A 26,268-nucleotide genomic window follows, 5' to 3' on the forward strand; every position below is an offset into this window, starting at 1 on the left:
GGATAAAATGAAAACCAAGACAAACCATTTTGTAATCGACGATCAGCATATCCTCTGCATGGAGCCAGAAGTGCGTTTACTCATGTACATGTATTTTTAACACATACGTAACGCCCTTCTGGCTCTAATTTCTAAACAGACAATTATGACATCACCATTCATCACCACACAATACAATCAAAAAGACAATACACTTCTCACAAGCAAGACAATTACACTAATGATTTTGAATGGCCTCTCCATAATATTTACCAAACCGATCAGAAAAGTAGGCTTTCCCTCAAGAATCCACCAACTACCAGACTGTATGACCAGATCGGTTCTAGGACACCTACACCCTGGACATAAACCCCGGATAACCACCCCCAGTCAACTACCCCGTATGACAACTGCTCCCTAGGACAACCACCCTCTAGGACGACTACTCCCTGGGACAACTACCCACGGACAACTACCCCCAGACAACTACCCCTAAGACAACCATGTTCTAGGACAACTTCCTCCGGACAACTGACCTAGGGGGTAGTTGTCCGGAGGTAGTTGACCTACGGGGTAGTTGTCCGGGGGAAGTTGTCCGGAGGTAGTTGACCTACGGGGTAGTTGTCTGGGGGTAGTTGTCTGGGGGTAGTTGTCCTAGGGGATAGTTGCCCTAGAGGGTAGTTGTCCTAGGGGGTAGTTGACTGGGGGTGGTTATCGAGGGGGGGGGGGTTGAATGTCCAGGGGTAAGTGTCCGGATACAGACCAGTTCACCCTGCACCACGTTTATTTACTATCTTAATAATAAACATCAATAACAACTTACATCTCCCAGATTACACTGATAATTTTGAATTGCCTCTCCATAATATTTATCAATCTGATCACCAAACAATACGCTCAAAGACACGCACACTTCTCACAAGCAAGACAATTACACGTAAAGCGCCTTTCCCACCGGACAATGCGTAAAGTTGCGTAGTGTTGCGTACCGACTACGCCGAGCGTACGCTGTCCTACACAGTCCTACCTAACTATACGCTGAGGGACGCACAGGGGTACGCGAGATGGACGCATACTTTCGGCGTAGACACTATACGCAGGAAGTACGCATTTTGTACGCAAGTCTACGCAAGACTACGCGACACTACGCTACAGTACGACAAGCCTACGCAATAGTACGCTACCCTAGGCTAGTCCGGCAAAGCAGTAAAAGCTTGCCCATTCAGTAAGCAACCGTAAGCGAACCTGTAGGCCTACGTAAACGTACGCAACACATGCTTGTAATACGTAATCGTACGCATAGGTACGCCAATTGCATACTCCGTAGGTTCGCGTTGCCCTTGCACAGAGTACGTCCCCTTTCACATCGGAGTTGCGTGGTGTGGTATACCCAGTACGCCAAACAGGGGCGTAAATCCCGGGGGATGGGGGGGGGGGGGCTGCGTCCCCCCTGGCTTGAAGAAGGGGGGGTGGCCTGTACAATCACCCCCCTGATATTACCCAAAAAAAAGAGAGAAAAAAAAAAGGAAGAAGACGAAGGAAAAAAAAATGTGATTGTTTCACTTTCAGCATAATGCATGAGAAATGAGGTTTTAAAAAAAATATATATATGCATAACTGTATAGCCTACACGTATACTGTATGTCACGATCATTAATTGCGCGACGTGCGCGAACAAGCACTTCACAAACTTCAGAATAATTTTTCGTTATTTTGCATTTTGTATTATTATAGCCTAGACGTAAATTGCGCCAGCGCGCGAGCGCTTAAAAAGTGCAATCATGTACAGTAGATGCCGGCTCCCCCCCCCCCCCCGCCCCACTCAGTGTTATCTAGGGTACGAGTATGCTCGTTCCCTCCCTTTGAAAGCACCCCCCCCCCCCTATCTCAGGACTGCCAACATTTCTGAATCCCCCTTTCGCCGGCTTTTCGCTGGCTTATTCTGCCTTGGAGACCCCCCCCCCCATCCGGAACTCTGCTAAATGTACCACCCCCCCCCCCCCCCCCCCAATTTCAGGTGAGCTCTAATCGATCGAGGGGGACTGGGGGGCTGGGGGCCAATGTTTTTACTTTTCAAAATGAAATAATCCTGAATGAGCTTTCAAAGCTAGCAGGAGTTTCGGGAATTTGATCCCGGGATTCGATCAATTTTTCTATGATATTCAAGATATTTTATAACCCCCTTTTTACATTTCTCAGGAGTCCAAAGAGAGAGAGAGAAAAAAACCCACCCCCTTTTTAAAGAAATCTCCGGGTGAAAAGTCAAACACACCCCCCTTTTTTTTTACAATTCTCGGGCCGGATTTTGTCGCGCGAAAAAATACCCCTTTCCTGGAGATTTTAGGAACGTGCATGCGGTCCCTCCGACCCCGGAGTGTGTGTGTGGGGGGGGGGGGGGGGGGGAATGAAGACTGAAGTTCCAGACCTGGCATGTTCAAGACTTACAGTGGCCGTTTGTCTCTTCAGTTATTTCAAGGTAAGCCTGTACACATTCTTATTATTTTTATATTTGAGAAAGGATTTGGCTGAGGAAATTAAAGAATTCATTAGATTTAAATAATAAACAAAGTACATGTATCATTATATGAATTCCAGAAACATTTTTTAAGAGGTGTGAAAACTGTGAACGCATCTGATTGAGAGTGATAAATAATACGGTAACTGTTGCATTGCCCAAGTCCTACTCGGTGGTTGTCATTTGTTCACACCTAAAACTTAAGGGACGAGGGGATGATATTTAAGGGCTGCAATGCATGTGATGTTTGTGTAGGTCTATAATGAATGAATTAATTTGTTGTTTATATTAAATGAATTGAATTGAATTAAGATAAATAGGGCTTATTAAGAGTCGAAAACGGTGCAACGAATCGTCTTCTTTCTATTATGCGGCCAACAAACTAGGCATTCCTTAGCCTATAATCTAGGCGGAGTGCCGAGCTTTTTTCTTTGCTGCTAGACTAACCCTAAGCAGAACGTCTGATACGGCGAGACTACGAACCGTGAGTCGCGAAGCGGCTCACCGCCTATAATCACTGGTCTAGCTTTAGTCGTTGTTTTTTTTTATTAGGATCGACGACGAATCCGTGGCAGTTTTTCGTACGAAAAAACCTCATGAATACGAAATGAACTCAACCAATCAGAAACACGTATGGAGAAGAGTCTATGCGCAATCTTTTTTCGTTGCGGTTTCTTATATCTGATTGGTCGAACGTAACATAGTTGTACCTTATTTGGTAGGGCTGTTGAATGATTCATAGATCCGCCATTTTGAATATATATGAATATTGATTAGCTAAACCAGTGATAGGCGGTGAGCCGCTTCGCGGCTCACGGTTTGTAGTCTCGCCGTATTAGACGTTCTGCTTAAGGTTAGTCTAGTAGCAAAGAAAAAAGCTCGGCACTCCGCCTAGATTATAGGCTAGTGCCACTTACGTTTCTTAACTAAGCTTATTGTACATCAAACTAAAGAAAACTATACTTGAACTACGGAGATCATGAAAGGAGAATAGAAAAGTAGAAGGGCTCCACGTATGACATACTTTTTGGGGGAGAAATATTGCAAAGTAATGCGATCACTATTTGTATCAAGCAATAATTACCACAAAATAATGAATGAGTTTTCAAAAAGAATTTGTCTCGACTTTGTCTCTTGTAACTTACAACTGACCTTAATTAAATATGCGTTTCATATTATAATATATCATTCTCCATACCATAAACATTTGTCTATGATTTATGTTACTTTATAGAGCCTATATCTGTAGTTTTCCCTGGTCATTGGTTTATAACAATCTTAGCAACAATATACGGCAGGACTGATCTAATTGGATTGACTTATGATTTTTTTTTTGTCTAGTTTTTGAGGAAAATGTTCGCAACGACTCAGTCAGCAAGAGAATAAGCGGGGGAGGGGGGGGGGGGGGGTAAGGGCACATCTTTCTTGCCATCTTTTAGCGCCTGGGTGCATTAATGACTGAACATACACAATGTAACATATGCGTACGAGTCCCTCACGCCGACATTCAGATACAGCCACATACAAAAATGCCAACCCACCCACCCATACACAACTCCCCACACGCACACCCACAAAAACATGCATACACATCATAAGTAAACGCTGTACCCCAAACCGTTTAAACAGACAAGGCAGACACTAAGCTTGATTATCTCATCGAGTCGACTTGTTATCTCAACATTGCAGGGGAGGGGGGGGGGGGACTTCAAATTTTAATCGTTTCATAACTGTAATCCCCCCAAACAGATGATCTAAATTTGAAAATATCCATGGTCACATTTGGGTGCTCATAAAGGAAATGTGTATCATGTTTGCTCACGCTTAGTAAATATTTCAGTATCACCAAGTGCTATCAATTCAATCATTTGTAAATAACCTACTTGCATCATCAAACGATAAGCTTACAGTAATGTTGGTATACACAAATCACGAGTAAGTTGACACGTACATATTTCTATTGTTAGCAATTCAGTTTTCATTTCATATTTGAAAGAAAGAGAAGAAACAGGATAGAGACACACAGAGAGAAAAAAAATGCTTTTACATATTTTTTAAAATCTGTTATGTCATTAAACATGTGTGGTACACTTTATAGCAGTCAGCTTGCCTTGCACTGGTGAGTGTCAAAAGTGCAGGAAAGAGAGAAAGATACAGAGATCATATAAATGATCATAATGCTCTTTCTCTAGAACAATTATGTACAAGTTATACACCGAGGGTTAAAAAAAAAGAACTATTGGTTGTTCCATGTGTGTGGTACATTCTACTAAGTGATCTAATTACATGAACAATAGACATGCTATCACAATAAACATAAATGAAATAAACACTTGCCCACACTTAAAAACATTACATTGTAAAGGGAATATACAAGACAACTTCATTTTAAAGAAATGTATGTTGACGTATATTCAAATGTTATACACATGTTAAAAGGGTGATATACTTGTAAGACAAGAACGTGTTTACCCATGCTTCAAAAATAATGATGACTGCCTTATTTTGGAATGATATTGTCGAATTGAGAGACTTGTTTACTTAGTTACCAATTAAAGGCTAATACCAAATAAAAGTCCTTACAAATTCATGCCTCTTTTATTAATCAGTTATCAAAACTTATGCTTTTCAGAAACCCCTCTGCATGCTTTTTGATAATCGGCCTATTTTTAAGTGATTTATGAACACCTTCAATACAACTGCAGGATAAGATATCAGTAGATACACAGTATGGGACTGCGATAACCAACAGACCTTTGATAACCTTGGAATTTATTATACATAATTAGTATCAAACCTTGTTTATGGGGAAAATATTTTACTGTGAGCAACAATATACTGTTGAAACTATAATAAACAGAGACTTTGAATCTTTGAATACAAATATTCGAACAAGTGAAAGAAAATTGAAACATTAAAAAAAAAGGGGGAATAAAAGAAATTAAACACGCAAAGGCAACAATTGCAAAACAATTTACCTATTCCACTTTTTGGAACATTAACAATCTGAATGTAAGAGTGTCCCAAAAATATGGGTTGAGCCTAAGTTAAATGGGTTATGTTTATAAATTGATTCAAAAGTTGTCCTGGTTTAGAAATAGTTAAAGGATATAGTATTAGATAATTGTGTGATCCACCAAGATAATAATTAGTATAAATCAAGATTGGATTATTTAATACAATGCACACACACTCAAACACACACATGTGAAATAATTTGAAGGTTGATTAGTTCTTTTACTTTCTTTCCACGTACCAGACAATTATATAAACATTAAATCTAAACCCAAAGTGCTTCTAAAATGAAATTGATTTGCAAAATTATGACATAGTTCAAAGAATAAAAGATATTCTATGAATTTGTAAAAGTGATATAGACATTGATTTAGAATTTTCAGAACATAATTCTTTGATTACACTCGATAAGACAATAAAGTTTTTGTGTTCAATATTTTCCTGTAATTGTGAATAATAGTTTGTTCTTGTGCCATTTACGTTTCTCTACTAGGCTTATTGTACATCAAACTAAAGAAAACTATACTTGAACTACGGAGATCCCGAAAGGAGAAAAGAAAAGTAGAAGGGCTCCACGTATGACATACTTTTTGGGGGAGAAACATTGCAAAGTAATGCGATCATTATTTGTATCAAGCAATAATTACCACAAGATAATGAATGAGTTTTCAAAAAGAATTTGTCTCAAATTTTTCTCTTGTAACTTACAACTGACCTTAATTAAATATGCGTTTCATATTATAATATATTATTATCCATACCATAAACATTTGTCTATGATTTATGTTACTTTATAGAGCCTATATATGTAGTTTTCCCTGGTCATTGGTTTATAACAATCTTAGCAACAATATACGGCAGGACTGATCTAATTGGATTGACTTATGATTTTTTTTTTGTCTAGTTTTTGAGGAAAATGTTCGCAACGACTCAGTCAGCAAGAGAATAAGCGGGGGGGGGGGGTGGGGTAAGGGCACATCTTTCTTGTCATCCTTTAGTGCCTGGGTGCATGAATGACTGAACATACACAATGTAACATACGCGTACGAGTCCCTCACGCCGACATTCAGATACAGCCACATACAAAAATGCCAACCCACCCACCCATACACAACTCCCCACACGCACACCCACACAAACATGCAGACACATCATAAGTTAACGTTGTGCCCCAAACCTTTTAAACGGGCAAGGCAGACACTGAGCTTGATTATCTCGAGTCGACTTGTTATCTCAATATTGCAGGGGGGGGGGGGAACCTTCAAATTTTAACTGTTTCATAACTGTAATCCCCCCAAACAGATGATCTAAATTTGAAAATATCCATGGGCACATTTGGGTGCTCATATACGAAATTTGTATCAAGTTTGCTCACGCTAAGTAAATATTTCAGTATCACCAAATGCTATCAAATCAATCATTTGTAAATAACCTACTTGCATCATCAAACGATAAGCTTACAGAAATGTTGGTACACAGAAATCATGAGTAAGTTGACACGTACATATTTCTATTGTTAGCAATTCAGTTTTTATTTCATATTTGAAAGAAAGAGAAGAAACAGGATAGAGACACACAGAGAGAAAAAAAATGCTTTTACATATTTTTTTAATCTGTTATGTCATTAAACATGTGTGGTATACTTTATAGCAGTCAGCTTGCCTTGCACTGGTGAGTGTCAAAAGTGCAGGAAAGAGAGAAAGATACAGAGATCATATAAATGATCATAATGCTCTTTCTCTAGAACAATTATGTACAAGTTATACACCGAGGATTAAAAAAAAGAACTATTGGTTGTTCCATTTGTGTGGGTACATTCTACTAATTGATCTAATTACATGAACAATAGACATGCTATCACAATAAACATAAATGAAATCAACACTTGCCCACACTTAAAAACATTACATTGTAAAGGGAATATAAGACAACTTCATTTTAAAGAAATGTATGGGGACGTTTATTCAAATGTTATACACGTGTTAAAATGGTGATATACTTGTAATACATGAATGTGTATACCCATGCTTCAAAAATAATTATGACTGCCAATTTGGAATGATATTGTCGAATCGAGAGACTTGTTTACTTACTTACCAATTGAAAGCCAATACCAAATAAAAGTCCTTATAAATTCATGCCTCTTTTATTGATCAGTTATCAAAATTTATGCTTTTCAGAAACCCCTCTGCATGCTTTTTGATAATCGGCCTATTTTAAAGTTATTCAAGAACACCTTCAATACAACTGCAGGATAAGATATCCGTAGAAACGCAGTATTGGACTGAGATAACCAACAGACCTTTGATAACCATGGAATATATTCTATGTAATTAGTATCAAACCTTGTATATTGGGAAATGATTTCACTGTGAACAACAAATCACTGGTGCTTGCTATAATAAACAGAGACTTTGAATCTTTGAATACAAATATTCGGACAAGTGAAAGAAAATTTGAAACATTAAAAAAACGGGGGGAGTAAAAGAAATTAAACACGCAAAGGCAACAATTGCAAAACAATTTACCTATTCCACTTTTTGGAACATTAACCATCTGAATGTAAGAGTGTCCAAAAAATATGAGTTGAGCCTAACTAAAATGGGTTATGTTTATAAATTAATTCAAAAGTTTTCCTGGTTTAGAAATAGTTAAAGGATATAGTATTAGATAATTGTGTGATCCACCAAGATAATAATTAGTATAAATCAAGATTGGATTATTTAATACAATGCACACACTCAAACACACACATGTGAAATAATTTGAAGGTTAATTAGTTCTTTTACTTTCTTTTCACGTACCAGACAATTATATAAACATTAAATCTAAACCCAAAGTGCTTCCGAAATGAAATCAATTTGCAAAATGATGACATGATTCAAAGAATAAAGAAATTCTATAAATTTTAAAAGTTATATAGACATTAATTTAGAACTTGTAAGGTGCTTTTTCGGACCAATAATTCTTTTGTTACACTCGATAAGACAATAAAGTTTTTGTGTTAATTTTTTTCCTGCAATTGTGAATAATAATTTGTTCTTGTGCCATTTACGTTTCTCTACTAAGCTTATTGTACATCAAACTAAAGAAAACTATACTTGTACTACGGAGTTCCTGACAGGAGAATAGAAAAGTAGAAGGGCTCCACATATGACATAATTTTGGGGGGAGAAATATTGCAAAGTAATGTCATCATTATTTGTATCAATTAATGATTACTACAAAAATATAAATGAGTTTTGAAAAAGAACTGCTCTCAAATTTGTCTAATGTAACTTACATCTGACCTTAATTAAATATTTGTTTTTATATTATCACATATCATTATCCATACCATAAATATATGTTTTTGATTTGTGTTACTTCATAGTTCCTATAACTGTAATTTTCCCTGAACCATTGGTTTATAACAATCTTAGCAACAATATACGGCAGGACTGATCTAATTGGATTGACTTATGATATTCTGTGAGAATTGAGATTTATATTGGGAAAAACACAAAATATCATATAAAATGTTTTGATTATCACAACCTTATTGAACAAAATTTAAAGCAAATTGAAAGAATAAAACCTAAAATGTCCTCAATATATTCTTTAGATTTTCTTATAAATTCATTAAAGTACTTGAAACAATTGACAATATATCTCTACAGAACTCTTTTGATTGACCCTCTACAGAATACGTGCAGTTTGGAACAATTACATTTTAATAAGCTTTTAATAGGCAGCAAGTTTTTGTAAAGGCTTAAATGGCTTAGTGTTGCTATGGCAGCGTATTGTGTTAAGCAGTGTCTGTGGTGTTCTACAGGAAAGATTCTTATTACAAGCTAAGATCACTAAGAATGATAAATTTCTAATGAATTAACAAGAAAGTACACATATTGCATCGGCAATGAGTCAAATCTAGGCTTGCAAAAGTGTAGAATATGAAGTGTTAAATTACAATTTTGAATAAATCTACTAAAAATCACATCTTGCTTCAGTGATGAGTAAAATCTAAGCTTGCAAATGTGTCAATAAAGAAGTGTTGGGAAAAGGGTACTTTGAGCTGTTTGTCGGTGCAGCCCGCTACAGAGCAAGCTTGAAAAAACGATTTAAAGATAATACTGGTGTATATATAAATCACAAACGTCTTCCGTTTTCTCAAGAAACAATATTTTGCACCATGAGGGTTCTTATTTGTTCCCTTACTCAATGGTGACGAAAGTAAGATAGTTCTTACAACAAACAAATTTGCGGGACCAGCCCTAGGATCTATATGGTATGATATATATATATATATATATATATATATGTATATATTTATATATTAAGCATCAAGCATCTCTTGTTCTCTCGTCCAATCAACGAACTTAATTAACCCTAAGCATCAATCATATGATGATGTCTTCACAGAGCAACAATATCTGCTTCAAAAAACTTCTTATCCTACTCTAAATATAGGCAGCAACAAAAAGAAAGTTTTGTTCATCAAAAACAAGAGGTCATAGGTCAATTTCAATAAAATAGTTACTCTTACAATTCTGAAATAAAATTATACACACAATAACAAATTAATCCATTCTTACTGCACTATCCAATAATGCATACGCTCATTGACACAACAAATTGCTACAAATTATGGCATCTAAATGATGCACTGTGAAGAGGGACTCGTAAATAGAAGTGTTTCCTACTTAGAATAGTCAATTAAAGCATAATTTCCAATATGGGTAGTATGAAATGAACAAAAATTGACATAAATAGAGATGCAATCTTGATTAAACGATATAAACTAAAAAGATAATTACACCGATACCATTGTTTGAGATCAATAAATAACAGAAATAAAATATTGTTTTGAAGAGAACGTGAGCACACACTATTCCAAGCTAAATTCAAATGACTGTAGAAAATAGATTATATACAAAGCTCCATTTCAAACTCTGGCCTAAGATTAAAAGGTAGATATGTACTACTTTCAGCTCAATGCCAACAGTGAGATTAATACATGTATATATAAGAATGTGACTTTTATATATATATACATATATATATATATGTATATATATATATTTATATATATTTATATATGATTAAAAAAAATACACGATACATGTTCCTTACACTAAGATCTACCAGTATGTACCAAATACAGTGATGTACGTGGCAAAAGTGCTGCAATTTTTTCATCGTCTTCAACAAGTGATGAAGGATTTTTCACAATTAATTGTGCAGAGATCATTCTGAAAATCATCAGAGATATATGTCACTACGGCAAATTAAGATAAGTATATGTATTATACATGGCCTATTACAACCATGCCACTTTTTGTATTCATCTAGTAGTCTTCCTCCAACCCAAAGTAGGATTTTCCTAACATACCGCATAGAGAGCTCTGTGCATTGTGACTTATCTTGTAAAATTTGACAGAGCTTAGCAATGTCAATGAAAGAGAATTTCAAGATTTTTTGACAGGCTGTCTCAATCAGGCATAGTAACTGATGATAAGAGGATCAAATTCCTGGAGGCTGGAGCAAGGATACTAGATGAATTGGAGGAGTGGCATAGAAGGTACATAACTCTAACTGCAGACAGAGGTTATTTCATGTTACTGAAGACAAAATTCACAGCATTGTGAAAAGTCGACAAAGAGAAGTGCTTCGCAATACAAAAGGACATTTTGGTTTATACCGAATAACAGCTAAATGGCTGATGTAAACCAACAGATCAACTCAACACCAAGTGATCTGCATGAACTGAAGATTAACATTTTGGCTGAGAGATCATTTAACATTCAAATTATGAGGAAAGGCTGTTTAAACTTGAAGGCTCAGGGTGAAAGATCATGGACATGAAATACTAAGCGAATCCAAGGACACATTCACTGAATGTTACTGACTACAAAATAATTGATGCCTGAAACATGATTTGATTGATTTTTAACAAGATATGGTGATAGTCAACTATTTAAGAGAAAAGGTGTCCCATGTGTGCAATTTAGTGAATAGGGTTTTCAGCAATTATTCGTCTTTTTCAAATCAGTTTGGTGGTCCAAATAACCCCCTTCAGATATGTGGACCCTGTTTTCAATATGACTGATCAAGTTACAACAACAAAATATCCATCTGAATTGAAGGTTCACTTCAAATGCATACGATTAACTTTGTAACTGATTTATCTCTTACACTGGTCGTTTTTAATTATGATGAGTTATGCAAAAGGTCAAGCCAAAACAGGACATGGCTGTTATATGCTTAAATTAACACCTAACAGAAGACATCATACTAATGTTTTAAATGCACACATTTCTTTCAACTTTCATTAAAAGGATACAGGGATTTGAAAACTGGTAAAAAAAATTCATAGAATGATTTTCCTCCAAATACTTAACAACTCTCAACAAATTTGGGAGAAGGGGTACTTCACATGTGTATCACTTGCACTTTTTAAGGTCAATAAAGTAAGATTTAATGAGCTCAAGTTGGAGAAGCCAAGAACATGATATTCTCACAAGGGGGAAAAAGGGATGTTACAATTCCATGGCTATACATCTTATACAATAGATGTATTTGATAAAGATTAATGTTATGAACACAATTATAGAAACCTCCATCTGCAGTTTAAGAAATGCTTTACCAGAACAAAATACAAAGCAAGAAAGGTACTTGATATCCAGAGAAAAACAAGAAGTGCTCCTCACTGAAAGCAAGAAAGCGAGAGATAAATACAATGTTCATTAGCTTAATCTCAAATTTGTCTTCAAAAGAGACCTCAGCGATCCTTACAGCACGCTTCTCCAAAGACGTGCACTTTTAAATTTCCATAAAATACAAAGTTAGTCACTGGCAGTACGCCAGTGGTCGAGAACGTAAAGGTCTGATCTAAAATCATTTGTGAGTCCAAATATGATACACCTGTCCTGTCTCGTGTTCTTTTCAGTTTCCTTGTACTTTTTTGTCTCGTCAGGAGTCAACAGTGGTTGCTCCGGTTCAGAAAAATTCTTCAAAAATTCTTGAAAAGCGTAAGACGTGTCTAGACCTGTAATCAAGGGTGGTTGTAGAAAGAAGACGGAAAAGCTTAGAAAGCCAAACAGACTTCTTCAATTAGACTTTCTTGGAGATACTTATGAGATAAATGATATTGGAAAACAAGGGGCAGGTAAGGTAGGTGATGGTTTGTTTCTCTCTTGCCAAGCTGATTTATTTTATGATCTGTCACTGAACAGAAAAGCTATTTAAATTATGAGGACAGGAATGCTTTGATGCTATCCTACCTCTTGAAAAGCAAAAGGACATTAAATCAGATCATGTCCTAAGCAGAAGGGATTAAATAAATGATGATCAAGGATGTTTTCAAATGAAATTTTGGGTAAATTTGCTTTATGGTGAAATTTCAGAAAACAGGTTAGTCAGCGTCCTATACTCTTTAAGTTCAGTAGACATCGTAATTTGGATATTTACAAACAAATAATGCATTATATATTCCCGTACAAAGGAAATCTCAAACTTCAAATCTTAATCACAAAGTGACACAGTGCTAGTATCTATATATTGTTGATCATCTAGTAAAATAACTTGTGAATCCTTTTTCCATCATGTCATTCTGCACAATTTGGTTAAAATTATTCAATAATCTTCAGCTAGTTTCTCTCTTTTTTCTAAATGTAAAGACCCTGTTTTTTAATATAGAAATGCAATTTGCATTCAATTATATACAATTTGCAGCCACACAGTGTTTATGACATTCTTTTGAATTTCAAGAACAAAATAAAAGCTGTTTCTCTCAAATATTGATCCAAAACAGACAAAGAGAACAGACAATAAGCACAGACTGCCCTGCTCATTCTTCATAAAATAAGAAATGAGGATTCGCAAGGCAAAAAGGAGCTATTGTGACAAGTTCTTTTAAGACCAAACACTTGAGCACAGCGAGATAGCGCTTCAAAACTTTATATTTTTTTTTACATGAGTTATATGAATATTAAAAAAACTCTGGCTGCTTTCTATACAAACGTTTTAGTGTAATTGCATCAGTGTGTTAAACATGAATACACAAAGTAAGACAGTGACATTGTACAGAAAATAAAAGGTAATTTTTTGTCAATTTCTTTCAAATAAACTGACAGTGAGCACACACAAATGTCTTCATTTTTTTTCTTCTTCAGTTTCAATCTTTCATCGATTGTTTTTATCATATTACTGTGATTATAAAGTCTGTGTCATAAAAAAAGAAAGATACCAGAAAATGATCCAAGTTTAAAATTTGACCAAGAGAAAGTTTGTTTGTTTTCTTCTGCCAGCCTTATACACTCTTTGTCTTGTGTAAATCTGACCTATTGACATTTGAACTCAGTTTGACCCTTGACCCAGGTCATGGAGGTGTTGTTATGAAAAAGGGAGAGACAGAATTCAAATCCAATCTCCTCTTCTCCAAGTCAAGGGTCCAACTACACACCATTTCATCTTGAATAATGCATGGAATAGACAAAAGGTTGTTCCATCTCCTCTGTGGACTTTATCAGAGTTTTCAGGGCTGAAACTTGGATCATTTTCCTTTTCCTCTTCAAATTTTTACTTTGAAACGGGCAGTAGATACTCATTGTGCTGTGCAGAGCATTCTAATGTACACACATCACACTAGGTATTGCACATCATCATAGTCATAAAAAAACTGTCAAATATTCTCATCGTTTGCCGTAACTCCATCACATTGCTGATTATGCTATCCCGAACAGGGATATATACAACACGAAATAGGCATGATATGCAAATAGAGAAAGAAACGTGTCGATACACATAAATGATCTGAGAGAAGTACATGTTAATTACACTACTACTCTGAGCAGAATATCCATTCTGCATGAATTAATTATTCATAATCAATCTCAAATTCTTAAAAATATACAAGTTGCAGTATTGGTTGTATGTCATGGTATTCGCACACTGCACAACAGTGGCATATATGAAAAAATGTACGTATCAATTATTTGTCATCGCATTTAGAATAAAAGCTCACACGTCTCAGTCGATTCACTTTACACAAGTCATACTCCTCCTCTCACGCTGTCACTTTAATATAAGCATCGTTAATTCATAGAAAAAGCAATAATGAACGACTTAAAGCTACTCATTGTGGTGCAAGTATCAAAGACAGGTGAACCAAAAAGTTAAGCTTCTGACTCAAAGCCATTCCACCATGGGGCTGCTACAGCTACAGTGTACCTAATTCTAATAATATCATTACGTGCGAGGATGCCTAGCCTGGATACCATTGTGATGTCATCCACATGGACTCTCTACGGTTAGAGGCCATACAAGGATGCCAGTCAGTTTCTGATCAAGACCTAACATCTCTCCAGGTTCCATCCAAAACAGAAGCATCATTCCTATTTAAAAGTTGGCCTCATTAAAGAAAGATGTGGAGGCAAGGATCGAACATTTGTCAGAATAGTTGGATATCGAGATGTGTCTGTTTTGGATGATTCTGCTGTGGAGAGATGCAAGAAAACTATCTCTCCTATGATGTGATGTCAACTGTTCGGTGGTTGGTAATCACCATCATCAAAGAAAGAATTCCCTTGCAAGGGGACACCGTAGTCGATCCCCTTTAACAAGATCTCTCTTTTCATCAACATCCCTGGTCCTGTACATCATTAGGCCCCTAAAGACCACCTGTACACACCCTCCAACAAGTACCCAGTATTGATTTCAATTATTATGAAATCCTCAAATAATCACTTTTATCACATCAGTCACTGTTGTTGATCTTGGTGACACAACATCATGGCTAGCATCCTTGCCTTATCATCTCAAAATTTCTCCTTTCTGTCTCCAAACACCACCAGAAGATGGCATCTTTGCTCCTCAACGGTAACCATCACTCACCACTCCGAGAGTAATCGAATCTGGGTACCTCCTCTAAGATTGACCAAGAGCTCACGTAATGCTTTAACTAACTAAAAAAACTACTAAGGTGTACTTAGGCGAAATTTGTGTGATGCTTAATCTTACAGTACTTTTGTCTGTCAGGAGAAATAAACATCTTATGACTACGAGGAAAGAAAGATTTCCAAGGCGACTAAATTATATGACTCCTTTCCCTCCACACCGTCTACATCTACCGCTTCGGACTAGATCCAACTCTCTTGGAATTCCGTCCAGTGGTCACTGACACTACTTTCTAAGAATGATGCGAGCATCTCGCAACAAGGAATGGGTACTACCCTAATCTGCAGGAGAAGGGGAACAAAATAAAAAGGACCTAGGATATTTGGCGCCGCTCAAACTTGGTTCGTCGTCTCGTCACTCTTCATCGCCGTCAGACGACCCTGCTGATCTCGCTTCTGACCTGCAGCGCCAGCAGCAGCCTCCTGGCTGTTTGGGAGTGCAGGTTCTGTGTTTCGGCGTTTGATCTTGGATTTTGACTTCTTCAGCATTGTAGCCTGGAGAGAAGGATTGAAAGCACACACAGATATAAAGGTAAAGGTTTGCACAGCTGAGAGAGAGAGAGAGGCTAAGAATACACTTTATAGCCTGATTTTCAGGTTAAAAAGGCTTTTCTATAAAGTACTAGAGTACTAAAGTTACAAAGGACTAAACTCTGCTATTAAAGGTTATATTTTAATGGCTTTTCGGTGATAATGAGCCAATGATTATAATATATTACACATACATAATGAATCAACGATTATTATATATTACACATACAAAATGAACCAATGATTATAATATATTACAATAACATATCATAAATCTTGCAGGTTCACCAATGAATTATTACATTGGGCCACACAAGTGATAAGACAGGTAAGCGTCCAATGCCTGCATCTGGTTCTGAATTTGCTTTCGTTTGCATCCAGGACTGTCATATTTTCACACTTTGCAAATTGTGACTATTGTTCTTGATGATACATAACCATACCAATATCGTATGCCCTTTCAATAATGCACTGGTTGTATAAGTTTAACTTTCTTGGATGATTTTAAAAGAAAATATATTAAAAAAAAACCTGAAGAGAAATCAAGAAATCAACTGAATCATTCATGGTTTATCATAGGCAGTCCTTCTCCACCAAGATTGATCCTCTCCTACCCTGTCGGCCCATCTTGACCATTTCTTACCTGCAAGGCTGACCGACAGACCACTACTTGTCCAGCAAGCTGCATCCAGGGTTCTCCATCTACCTGTACCGGCATGTCAGTGTTCATTGTGATCCGGATCTGATGGACAAACAATCAAGAAAAGTGTAAAGAATGGTCAATCAATGCAAGTGAAAAGAATATGATTTTCGCTGTGAAACTCGTAATGTAGTAAGACCTATTTCAGTCACCTGTCTATAAAAATCCATTGGTGTTCCCTTGAAAAGTGATCACCTTTCAGTCTCCTTTGAGCGATCCTTTCAGGTTTGAAAGCACTTCTAGCTCCTAAAGATCCAATTATGATGATCCAATACTAGCTCCAGCGAAACTTGCTTTGGAATTTACTTCAAAGATATAGGGATAGGGGAAGGGTAAGGGTTAGAGTTAAGGGAAGGGTTAGGGGTAGGGTTAGGGGAAGAGTTAGGGGAAGGGTTAGGGGAAAGGTTAAGGGGAGGGTTAGGGTTGCAATCGGGTTTCAAGTTGGACTTACAGTTAGGCTTTGGTACCAAAATAAGTCCACAGACTTAAAGTTTGGAATTAGTTGGTGTTAAAACTGACCGTAGAGCAATATTTGCCATAGCATGTGTCATGCCTGTTTAAAAAAATGACTACCCTCTTTGTTACCCTTGAGTGCTCTTTCTATACAGGGGGGTGTTTCACAAAGACTAAGATCGACTTTAAGTTGGACTTAACTATGGCAGGCCATTCATGCCATTGTTTGCTCTCACCGTGTAGTGGCATTGGTCTCACAAGGGACGTAAAAATCATGGTCACAAATCTACAGAATTTGTTGATAATTCATTATTGAAGGAAAAAATATTTTTGAAAGAATATAGTTGAGATACCAATGATGAGAGCAACCAGTGGCATGAATGGCTGCCATAGTTAAGTCCAACTTAAAGTCGATCTTAGTCTTTGTGAAACACCCCCTGGGTTTGACTGTCCTTGCAGTTCCTCAAGATCCTATTCTTACCGAAGCTCCTTGGGCGAGGCGAACACCTGACCGGAGTCCACTCTGGATCTGACCCATATGGACCACACCCGTCATTCCTACCAGCTCCAGCATCCCGTCGTCATGGCGACACTTGGAGAATGAGTTGTCCTGTCCGTCTATTCCCCAGGCATCTGCACCTGATCCCCAGCTGGAAGGAATGGTGAGTGAAGTCTCTTGTTAATCTCAGTGAGTATGCACATCGAAAAAGTAACATGTTTTTAAATGAATAAGCAAGTACAAATTCCTGTCAGCAAGATGAGTATGTTTTATATATGATAAAAATGACAAGTACAAAGACATATCATTAGCAAGAACAATATATATTCCATATGAAATATACAAATGAGCAAATACAAATTCATTTTATCAGCTAGAACAATATATTTTACAAATAGACTACATACAAGATGTACGGGTATAGCACAATGATAATCACAAGAAGAGTGCAAAACTGTTTAATAGTGTTTGAAAATCTCAAATCAGCGTCAAATGTACTAGGTGTAGAAATAGATGTTCAATTACTATGGATCAGAAAGTGTGTATTGACTGATTGCAAATCCGTGTCAAATTTTCCGGTGTTAAATAATTATATACACATACAATTTCAAAAGTGTGAACTCATATACAGAGTGAAGATGTGTGGAGATACAGTGTGAACTCATCTTTAGTGTGAAGATGAGTGGAGATACAGTGTGAACTCATCTTTAGTGTGAAGATGTGTGGAGATACAGTGCGAACTCATCTTTAGTGTGAAGATGTGTGGAGATACAGTGTGAACTCATCATTACAGTGTGAACATGTGTGGAGATAAAGTGTGAACTCATCTTTAGTGCGAAGATGTGTGGAGATACAGTGTGAACTCATCTTTAGTGTGAAGATGTGTGGAGATACATCTTTCTCATCCAAGATGTGCTTGGCAAGGATTTCTTAACGGTTTGACAAAACGACAGACATGCATGTGCAATGTGCTTATCTGCTCATACAACAATGATGTCGGTTTGCAAAACAAGAATAAATTTCTTGACCTACCTTGATATATTCAAGATGAGAATGCCCTCAAGCGTTGGTAAGTTGACAGCTTTACCATCAACCTCAATCCTGATCTCTTTGTTGAGTTCCTTGCATGAGGTTCTCCTACCTAGCTTCTGCATACCAAGTCTGAAGTACACACTCTTGTTGTGCAATCTAGGAGCAAGGATGCAACAAAGAAATGTTCTCAGGCTGGTATATTATAATCACATACAGTTTCATGGCCAGAGGTTGTATATTTTCAGATAAACACAGTTTATTTTTCTTTTATTTTTACATATATAAAACATTTTCAGTCTGCACACTACCTATTGTGCTAGGTTATATTTCTCCTTTTTATGTATGTATCATGTCTTTAAAAAAGTAAGAAATTAAACAAACACTAACCACAGACTTAACTATCACCACCACCATCACCACCACCTCCACCATCACTTACATCAACACTACCACATCCACCATCCCTTACTTCAACACTACTGTCACCACCACACCCTCCTCCACCACTAGTACCGCCATCATCACCTCCACCACCACCACAACAATCGCCACTACCACCACAACCACCACCATCACCTCCACCACCACCACCACAACAATCGCCACTACCACCACAACCGCCATCATCACCTCCACCACCACCACCACAACCACCACCATCACCTCCACCACCACCACAATAATCAATCACCACTACCACCACCATCACCAATACCATCACCACCACTACTACCACCACTACCACCTCCAACACCACTACCACCACCATCACAACAATCACCACCACAACCACCATCACCACCACCAACACCATCCCACCCACTGACCTGCTATTGAATTTCTCTGGCTTTTCTTCCCTTGCCATATGGAATCCTAGGCACAAGTCGGCGTCAATGCCCAAACTGAAGTAGTTATTCATCACAAACATGTTGGGCATTTCATCATTGCTAGAGCTGCTGTTGGATGAGTTGGATTTGTTGTCTGCGTCGATGTACTTCCCTCCTGGACCTTGTTCGCTCGGCTCGAAGATCACCGTCCATCTACACATAGGAAATAAGAAAAAACATTATTAAATTTCTGAATGGTAAATAACAAAATGAAGCCAAAAAAAAATGGTCCCATTCATTACTGAGAAAAAAGACATTGCGCCAACCAAAAATGAGTATTCAAATTTGTTCATATTCATCCTCTTGTTATGATACCTTTTTTGAATATATGAAAAATATTATTTTGTCAAAAAATGAGAAAGAAGAAAGGCATCAATGATTTCTATATCACTATGATTTATATCACATGTAACTGCATTTCATAAGCATTTACAGATAAAATAACAAAAAGGAAGGGTACTTGTACTTTTTGTATGTTTCATATGGCAATGAGATATGCATCTTTTAGGGGCCAAACAACTCCTGATTTGTAGGTTAAGTTTCTCCACCATGAAAAATATCATTGATACTTCACTCATAAAGAATGCTGATTTTCTGGAAATGCTAGTGACCAGGGGGGTGTTTCACAAAGACCCTATCGTTAAACTTATCTCTAAGTTGGACTTAACAATTATGGAAAGCCATTAGCATCTATGAAAATATTTTGTAACAGTTATTATGAAAAGCATAAAATGTTAATTCAAATCATACATATTTTCTATTATCATGGGAGATTTCATGTTCCTGATGTGGAATTTATGAAAAGTCTAAAATACTTGAATTTTTGCTATTAAATATATTTCATTATAAGGCTTCAAATGGCTCTCCATAATTGTTAAGTCCAACTTAGAGATAAGTTCAACTTAGGATCTTTGTGAAACACCCCCCATGATTAGTACATGTAAGTTAATTCTTTTATACTGACCTGTCTAGTTTGACCTCTTCTGCTTCTAACACACAGTTGAGCATAGCAAACAGGTCTTCTCCTTGCTGGTAACCACCGCCCCACTTCAGAACTCTCGCTAGATCGTTACCTGAAAACGAACAAAATTACAAAAAATGATATCATCGATTCCAAAGAAAACACAACACATGTTAGACAAATGGTAATTCCAGACAAAAATCAGGATTTGAAGGGACAATGATTCTTTTGGTGTGCCTATGCATTGCAAGTGCACAACCAGTAGGTGTCAATTTCCAGAAATACACACATTTTACAGTTTCCCATTTATTAGTTCATGCACCATATAAATTGTTAACAATGATACATGATATCTTTTCTCATTACTTTCTTAGCTTTTCATTATATTTTTTTATTTTTAGTATAGAATATAATCAAGTACAGAAATATTACACAGATATTGACTGGCAGGGGGTGTAATACAACATTCCTTGGACTGCTGAAGTGAGTTATATTTTCCTGAAGCGCGCAGAAAATGTTGATACTGACCTGTTCCCAATGGCAGTATTGCGATGGCGGGAGAGCTACAGACAGATTCCTGGCCGATGTCATCTAGACATTGGAGTACCCAACCTACAGTTCCATCTCCGCCGCAGATGAGGATCCGGTATTCCTTCAAGTGACTGTAAACATGTAGGCTGAAACATAGACAGGTAGAAAACATGAATTACTTAGTACCCTGTATTCCTTTAAGTAACTGTACATACATCGGCTAGAATATAGAAACAGAGAAGAATTAGTCAAAGAATGGCTTGAAGGGTGTAACAGGACAAGTGAAATTTCTCCATCAATTGCTCCCGAAAAATCCAGTGAGTAGGCCTATATACTTACTTTCAAACTGGGGATCATTAGACAGAAAATGGGATGGGGCCTTACTATATACCCCAAAACTTTTAGAATTGGAGAAAGGGGTGGGGCAGTCAATGTGAATCACATAGTGAACTTTGGATGTTATGAGATGCTGCCCAAGTCTGTTGAATTCAGGACTATTAATTGTTGTTGTTTGCCTTTTTTGTGTTTGTCCCTGTCATACAAAATCCTGTATCCTCCACTGGTGGAACCCCTCCCCCTCCTCCCCCCCCCAAAAAAAAAACGAAGGAGCTTGCATGGTCTAGCTTTGACTCACCCAGGTAAGGGTCCTCCCTGGTCCAGATCAAAGACCTGGAGTGGATTGAGCATCTTCTTGAAGCAGTCCATCACCTCGGCTCCTTGGCAACCGCCACTCTTTATGTTGACAAAGACCAGCAACGGGATGGCATCCTCACTAAGTGCCTCAGACTAAAAAAACAAGTAAAACCAATAGTAATACATCATATCAAAAATATGTCTATACACATGTATATACACACTCTCACAAAACAAACAAAAAAGCAAAGCAACAGAGAAGAGAATGAAGTGCTCAAAACATTGCCTTATTAAAAGTCATCACTTTAAAGTTCAATACATGATAATACATTAATTGATACTATCACAATTCTTAATGTTTTCTCTAGTTTGTTTTACAATATTGGTATTAAAAAGGGCAGAAAATCTAATAAACCTCTTAAGGTCAATAATAAATGTACATTTTTTCAAATTATTTTAATTATTATAAATTCTAATATCTCTTTCAGCTTGCTTGTAGTGAAGCTGTAATGCAACAATTGGTATCATTAATGTAACTTTCTATCACAGCTTTCATCAGAAGTACTTTAATGAGAAACTTCAGTTCTCTAAACAATTATCAGAGTACAAGAATTATAAGTTAGATGAATGTTTATACAACATAAGGAACCCAAATACTAAAAGCAAACTGATCTCAGGAATCAGCTAGCAAATACTGCCATCACTGGTAGAGGTGTCGTAGACAAGTGGTTTATACTCTTGACTTGAAATGCAAAGATCATGGGTTTCGATTCTGACATGGCACTAAATTACTTTGGCAAGGCATTAATCTACATTTGCCACTCCATACCCAGGAAGAAAATGGGGACCTGGTAGGATGACAAAAGCCTTTGTGATAGACAGAGCAATATGCCCTCACGGTGACCATATGGTTGGAATACTCCCAAGGGAGAGGAGATGGTGCACATTGTGCGTGAATGAACCCGATGACCAGGATTATAATATATGCAAGGCACTTTGAGACGGCATTTCGTATTAACCGCTATATATAAATCCAGATCATCATCAATATTACTGTACAAGAATTCATATTTGAGCATTAGACTTCATAGAACCCTTTCCAATCTTACATGAATTTCTGGAATGAAGAGAACAGTGAGTGGCCTGTCGTCATACGACTGATCCTTGAGAACATAGAAGGCTTTGATCGCTACTTCAGGGTCTTTGAAACAGACTATTGCTGCTCCTGTAGTAGTGGAAATAAATGATAAGATAGATACAATGATAAAAGTGGTGTTCATGCAGTGATATCAGATACTCAATAAGCCCGAGAATGGAGCCTGAATTCATGCAAAAACTTTTAAAATGGTAGCATTGAAAAACGCTGCTTCTGTACCGATCGGAAAGAAATGTTATGATAGATATATTGTTAGATTGCTGTTTCAGGGTCTTTAAAACAGACTACTGTAGATCCTTTATATATATATATATATATATAAAATAAAAGTTCAATGACAGATAGGATGTTCCAAAATCAATAATATATATTCTATTCACAGTCCTGTTGTTCATGTAATATTCATACTTTATATGATAATGAGAAAGCTATATATCAATATGAATCATTTTCTCTTTAGCTCTGACAAAAAAAAAAAAAAAAAAAAAAATGTTTTCGGTTCATGTAAGTAGATCGAATCGATTATCAAGAGTCTTGGGTTGGATTTGCAGTTTACAACACTGAAAGGGTTAAATGTATTAGAAATATAGATTCTCTTTATTCATATGAGTTTCTTTAAAATATGGTTAACATCTATACAGTAAACACTAGTCATGTTTGGGAATGCATAATCATGACATGTGTCACTCAATTCTCTTTCAAAAAACTAAAAAACTTCAATCAATTCTCTAATGGACATTGCCCCAGACAAAATACACATGAATATGTGAATCGATTATAATATTTTCTTTTCAGCAAACATATCAAGATTCAAATGAGGAGGTAGAAGAACACTCACCATATTGCTCGTATACATTGTTCACTGCATTGAAGACCTTGCAATTGGCTATAATAACAGATCAAACAGAAAGAGAGCAAAATAAATGCAAGTTTTCATTGATTCATCATTATTGTAAAACCATTCAGCACTAAAATAATGAATGAACACAAATAACCCAGGACCGAGGTTTACAAATCAAAAGTATAAGTTCCGCAGGCAGAGTAACATAGCTAGTACATAATATAGATTTATTACTTAGGTACATATGCAAACAAAACAATAACACTGAATACACAAATGGCAGATGGTCCTTAACACTAAGACATACAAATCACTTGATGATAAGTGGCTCTTATACAATGAAATGAGTGACTGTGTAATCGGCTCTTGAAACTAATATCAATCAATCAGTGACCAAATGGCTACCAACTAAAACATTGCACATGAAGTCAACCAGTTTTTTTTTTTTTAAACTGTTAATTAGTGCATAGAACCACATATTAGTTGCAGCTAGCATAACACCAAACACAATGGAATTTGTAATTATGTGGCTCAGAATGATATTAACGTAAATATACTGTCTGCCAAAAGGCAGAACAGTATATATTCATATATTTAACACTGTGTTAACTCATGGCTGTCTCTCAGCTCATGATACAGTGTTTTTTCCCTTTCTTTACTGCATTTGCAATGGAACTCTAATGTCTGTATCATACATGAACAACAAAACCTGAATCTTGAATCTTGACTTTGAACACCAGTCAAAGGTAGGTAGCCCTTAACAGTAACATTGAATATAAAAACAGCCTGTAGTATCAAATAGCTATTAACTCTAACCTCAACATTGATAACAGTTCATGGTGAGAAGCCCATAACACTAACACTAGACAAAAATCAGGTACTGGTAGATGGCTTGTAACACTAACCCCACACAGAATCATTGGGTGGTGAATAACCTTTAACACTAACACCAACATTTTATCAATCAGAGTTATACTGGACTTGTTCAAACATGTTCCTGATTATGAGTGTATTAACACTAACACCAATAGACATTTTCAACCTCTGGTAAAAAGCCATAACGCTAAGACTGAACATAACATAATCCAATGTAAAGTAGCCCTTAACACCGATACCTAACATCGGTGTTATACTAACCTTCTTCTAGCAAGTTCCTGATGATGAGTATGTTAACACTTACACCACAAGACATATTCAACCACTGGTAAAAAGCCATAAGGCTAACACTGAACTAACATAATCCAGTGGTAAGCAGCCCTTAGCACTAACACCAAACATCGGTGTTATACTGACCTTCTTCTAGCAGGTTCCTGGTGATGAGTATGTTAACACTTACACCACAAGACATATTCAACCTCTGGTAAAGAGCCCTAACGCTAACACTGGACATAACATAATCAAGTGGTAAGCAGCCCTTAACACTAACACCAAACATCAGTGTTATACTGACCTTCTTCTAGCAGGTTCCTGATGATGAGTATGTTAACACTTACACCACAAGACATATTCAACCACTGGTAAAAAGCCATAAGGCTAACACTAAACATAACATAATCCAATGTAAAGTAGCCCTTAACACTAACACCAAACATCGGTGTTATACTAACCTTCTTCTAGCAGGTTCCTGATGATGTGTGCATACTTGTGCTCTGAGAGATTGATGGGAAGGTTCCCAACAAACATCTGAGCTCCTTGATGACATGCACACTTGTCCTTCTTGTGAAGGTAGTATCGTGTCTTCTGCATTCTCCGTAGAGAGTTCTGTAACAATAAAAAACAACCAGGATTACTTTACGTTTGAAGAAGTAAGCAAGAAAAGAGTATTAAAGAGTATTCCTATTTTTATGTTGGACATATCTTGCACACTTGTACATAAATGTGTTTTAAATAAAATACATTCTATTTCTCATTGTCCATTTTCCTCTCTCAGTTATTTTTGTTGTTGCATCATCTGACTTTTATTCACTACAAGTGTGTTATTCATCATTAAGCTGTGATTCTAGATTGAACTGAAAAATCAATAAAATCGATCAAATGATGATGATTTATGTATTTGTAATGTTTCAGTACTTCTATACATCCCAACAATTCATTTCATATTTGTATGCATCACACAGGAGTATACATGAACATGACTTTGTTAGATGATATAGTTATCAAAATGTTGACTATCAAAATCAAACCTTGTTATTGAACCCACCTTGCGTGCTTTGAGAAGTTGAGTCCATGGACACTCATCTCGCTCCATGGCTCTCTCTTGTAACTCATGATCCATGATCATCTCAACTAAAGAGTACTGAACAGGTTCTTCATCCTACATACAAATCAATAATGGATACAGAAGATTAGGCACTGGTTAAAATGGGTGTTTTTGAAGGAATTGTGACACAGTGGCATAGCAACATCAGTTGTTAAACAAGTTGTCCAATCTACATAAATTCAGTTGTATTTCTCATATAATAAAGGGTCTTTCCGTGCGCTTTTATTCATGTTCTAAACAGGTTCTTCATCAACACGCAAAGCAAGAAAAAGGGAAGAATTAATTGTAGTAGTTAAAAATAAGTGACTTTTCAAGAGAACGTGAACATTTGGTCTAGTAA

General features: G+C 36.7%; 1 protein-coding gene across 6 annotated transcripts in view; it reads right to left on the reverse strand.

The window, feature by feature from the left end:
* Positions 1-7,100: 7,100 nt before the first annotated feature.
* The window catches only part of LOC105445671 (diacylglycerol kinase theta), a 68,640-nt gene continuing 49,472 nt past the window's right edge, over positions 7,101-26,268 (reverse strand). For all 6 annotated transcript variants that reach the window (XM_030974346.1, XM_030974345.1, XM_030974347.1 and 3 more), the window contains 12 exons: positions 25,869-25,982; positions 25,276-25,429; positions 23,666-23,713; positions 22,781-22,896; positions 21,673-21,824; positions 21,036-21,184; positions 20,511-20,619; positions 19,487-19,699; positions 18,660-18,815; positions 17,610-17,778; positions 16,619-16,717; positions 7,101-15,939 (listed from right to left, as the gene is read on the reverse strand). In XM_030974346.1, the coding sequence (XP_030830206.1) occupies positions 15,778-15,939; positions 16,619-16,717; positions 17,610-17,778; positions 18,660-18,815; positions 19,487-19,699; positions 20,511-20,619; positions 21,036-21,184; positions 21,673-21,824; positions 22,781-22,896; positions 23,666-23,713; positions 25,276-25,429; positions 25,869-25,982 (1,641 nt within the window). In that variant the 3' untranslated portion in view covers positions 7,101-15,777. The remainder of the gene's footprint in view (positions 15,940-16,618; positions 16,718-17,609; positions 17,779-18,659; positions 18,816-19,486; positions 19,700-20,510; positions 20,620-21,035; positions 21,185-21,672; positions 21,825-22,780; positions 22,897-23,665; positions 23,714-25,275; positions 25,430-25,868; positions 25,983-26,268) is intronic.

This window comes from Strongylocentrotus purpuratus, unplaced genomic scaffold (assembly GCF_000002235.5).
Source record: "Strongylocentrotus purpuratus isolate Spur 01 unplaced genomic scaffold, Spur_5.0 spur5_scaffold_7, whole genome shotgun sequence".
Lineage (NCBI taxonomy): Eukaryota > Metazoa > Echinodermata > Echinoidea > Camarodonta > Strongylocentrotidae > Strongylocentrotus > Strongylocentrotus purpuratus.